Source organism: Buceros rhinoceros, unplaced genomic scaffold, assembly GCF_000710305.1.
Source record: "Buceros rhinoceros silvestris isolate BGI_N320 unplaced genomic scaffold, ASM71030v1 scaffold34270, whole genome shotgun sequence".
Taxonomy (NCBI): Eukaryota; Metazoa; Chordata; class Aves; order Bucerotiformes; family Bucerotidae; genus Buceros; species Buceros rhinoceros.
Genome location: NW_010388429.1, coordinates 18,553 through 21,803, shown reverse-complemented (window position 1 = coordinate 21,803; position 3,251 = coordinate 18,553). Strand labels below are relative to the sequence as shown.

General features: G+C 50.0%; 1 protein-coding gene across 1 annotated transcript in view; it reads left to right on the top strand.

The window, feature by feature from the left end:
• Positions 1 to 277: 277 nt before the first annotated feature.
• The window catches only part of COG7 (component of oligomeric golgi complex 7), a gene marked incomplete at its 3' end in the record, with an annotated part of 20,892 nt that continues 17,918 nt past the window's right edge, over positions 278 to 3,251 (top strand). The window contains exons 1-4 of the mRNA XM_010145897.1: positions 278 to 418; positions 872 to 988; positions 1,165 to 1,333; positions 2,587 to 2,669. Coding sequence (XP_010144199.1) covers positions 296 to 418; positions 872 to 988; positions 1,165 to 1,333; positions 2,587 to 2,669 — 492 coding nt within the window. The remainder of the gene's footprint in view (positions 419 to 871; positions 989 to 1,164; positions 1,334 to 2,586; positions 2,670 to 3,251) is intronic.

The following is a 3,251-nucleotide window of genomic DNA, read 5'->3' as shown; positions in this document are numbered from 1 at the left end:
AGGAGCTGGAAGGGCTTTTCCAGCCCGAACGGTTGTGGGTTTCTATTGGCCCAGTTTGCCCCCAAACCAGACCTCCTATGGTTAAACAGCTGATGTTATCTAAATAAATAAATAGAAAGAGAAATATTATGTGATAAAATAGATACTTAAATTTAAAGACATAACTGAAGTTTTGTTGTTTGGTGGTTTTATTTTTTTTAGTTTTAGTCTGTTTTTTTAATACTTAAAAAAATAGACCCTTCTCACTGTCCTGCTCGATGTTTCTGCAGAAACAAGCCACCAGGCTCTCCAGAACATGCCCAGAGTCCTCCGGGAAGTGGAAGTCTTGAAACAAGAGGCAACATTCCTGAAGGAGCAAATGGTCCTTGTTAAAGAAGATATCAAGAAATTTGAAGAAGACACAGCTCAGTCGATGCAGGTGGGTCCTTGTCTTACTTGGGATTTAATCTCATTTCTGGGCTTATTCACATTGAACAATCTTGTGAACTCGAGACAGACAAACCACTGGTACGGAAATAGTAGGAACTGTGCGTGCAGAGACCGGTGTGATCTGCGTTTCCTTCAGAAGGGCCGGTGATGTCTCTGATGCCTGCCTGGGGCCGCGGCTCCCTGTCTGCAGTCCTGCCTGCTCTCCACTGGGCTCCTGTTCCAGGCTAAGTGGATGCTGAAAGTACAAATCCCCCGTTCAAAGTAGCCGTTCGTTGGCTGGCTTTGGAATTTGATTTCCCATCTCCAGCTCCTTCAGCCAACTCCTTCCTGCTTGTAACAGCACGATCTTTTCACCCAGTTTTTGAAATCCAAGCCAAGTGCTGGTATCTGTGGCCATCATCTTTTGTTTCAGTCAGCAACACTCTTGTTTTTTTCCCTTCAGGTCCTGGTAGAGATTGACCGAGTGAAATCCAGGATGCAATTGGCTGCCGAGTCGCTTCAGGAAGCAGACAAGTGGAGCACATTGAGTGCAGACATTGAAGAGACTCTTAAAACCCAGGTAGAAGCTCCTGTTTTTCTTTGTGGTCTTCGTGCCATCAGCTTTCCAGGGAAATTGCTTTTAGAAGCAGGTTTTTGAAGCGATTCCAAAACATGTACGTGTCTGCAAAATGCTGTAATGAAACAGGTGCTTCCTGAGGTCATGGTGGTAACGGGGCTGCCTTTCCCTGATGGCAGGACGTGCCTGTGATTTCGGCCAAGCTGACCAGCATGCAGAGCAGCCTGGCCATGCTGGTGGACACGCCGGACTACTCCGAGAAGTGCGTGCACCTCGAGGCGCTGAAGAACCGGCTGGAGGCCATGGCCAGCCCCCAGATCGTGGCTGCTTTTAACTCCCAGTCTGTGGGTCAGTAACTCCTGGTGTCCCAGTCATGGGCAGAGTTTATTGTCTTTAAAAAGTAGAGCGTTGTTTGGGTGGGGAGTTCCTGGCCTGGAGGCTGCTGTCTCCGGGTTCTGTGCCTTGTCCGCTGGAGCCAGATGCCGTGAAGTGCCACGTGCTCTGCCTCACCTGTGGCCCAGCCCATCTTTGATCTTCCTACACTTCAGTGGCCGCTGTGGGAAATGCAGAAAGTGAGAGCTGGCTTCATCTTCCGTGTAGATGTGTGAAAGGGAGGTGCTGAGGCAGGGCTGCCCAGCTGTCAGCGTTCAGTGACGCCCTGGGTGCTCTCCGAGTGGCAAGTGCTGCTCACGTAAGCAGAAGGCCTCGGGCTTTACGTTATCGTGGTGCCGCTGGGCGTTTCTGGTACTCCTTGGTGCTGTAATCGAGAAGGAGATTTGTTTGGCAGCCAGCAGAAGGTCCACTCCTTGGGCAGCAGCTCACGATAACCCGCGTCGAGCGCTGTTTGCATTCTCTGTCAAAACCAGGCCTGGGCCTGTGGGGACGTGGGCTTTTTTCCCATTGAAGAGAGTTTCTCTCTTTACTGTCTAGTCATGTTTTTTCCTGAGGTCCAGCTCCTATAAATGCAACGTGAATCCCTGAGCATCCCCACAGTCTGCGTCTGGCCATTTCCCAGCTGAAGGACACTTGGAATTCCGTAGTGTTCTACTCTCTGGGTGCTGTTTGAAAAACAAGCTCTCGTTCCTAATTCCCCGGTGTAACCCCGGGTGTATTTCCTGGGCAGGACTATAGGCATCCCCGTACAGCACCGAAATGACCTTTGAGGAGCTTGGCTTTCAAAGCTTGCTGCCAGAGCTGCCGCCCTTCGCAGGTCTGCAGGCAGCTGCCCTGGGTACCAGTCTGAGGAGGGCGAACGCAAAGCTCGGGGCTTTGTGAGGTCTGTTCTGGTCTGTGGATAGTGGCTCGCTGCTGGAAGATAACAAGCTCCTTCTAGGCGGTGCTCTGGATTTATCCTCTTTAACAGCAGAGGCTGGTTAAGAAGTTAAGTTTCAGAAGTTGGATTCATTCCTCGTGTCTGCTCCCTGCTCTTTGGTGTGTGGGTTCTAGGCGGTGCTCCTGTCTGAGGAGAGCAGCACGCAAAGGGTGACAGAGGGGGTTGCTGTACAGGCCGTTGTGCATAAGTGCCTTAAAGGACGAGTTGAGTTCTCTCACCCTCGGCTTTGAGACTGGCCAGTAACTGCCTGTTCTTTTGTTTTGTTTAGATCAGGCAAAAACGTTTGTTAAAGTCTTCACCGAAATCGATCGGATGCCCCAGCTTCTCGCTTATTACTACAAGTGTCACAAGGTGAGTGTTTTGAGAGGGTTTTAACAGGGAGAGACAGAAATGCGGCTTCTCGCTTGGCCGGGGCTGCAGGGGGAGCTGTTCCATCACGTATTTACCTGTCTCCTTCGGAGGGGCATGGACCTGTTCTGCTCCGGGTTTCATTCGCTGGCTTCTCTTTCTGCTCCTGACAGCTTTGGTCATCCCCGAGTTTCCAGAGCAATTCTCTGTTCAGGGCTTTTTCTCCCTCCCCGCAGCAAACACGGGATGTGTGTGTTCTGCTTGATTTCTCTGGGCCTCATAGTTCTGCTTTGCTTTTCTCGCCGTGGCTATGTCAGCAGTAACTTTATTGCTGCAGCTTGCCAGCTGCTGACTTCTGTGAAGTCTTTTCAGGTGAGATTAAAAGTTGGAATTCCAGACCGTTCTGTAGCCATAACCTGATCCTCACATTTCTCTCATGACTGGGACTTTTGAGGATTAAGTTCAAGGCTGGGGCTTGCCAACTATTTCAACTATTATGTGGGGCTATCAGTTACAGTCTCATTTTATGAGTAAAATACCAACATTAATTAAACCTTCGAATCGACTAAGCTGCCGATAGTGTCC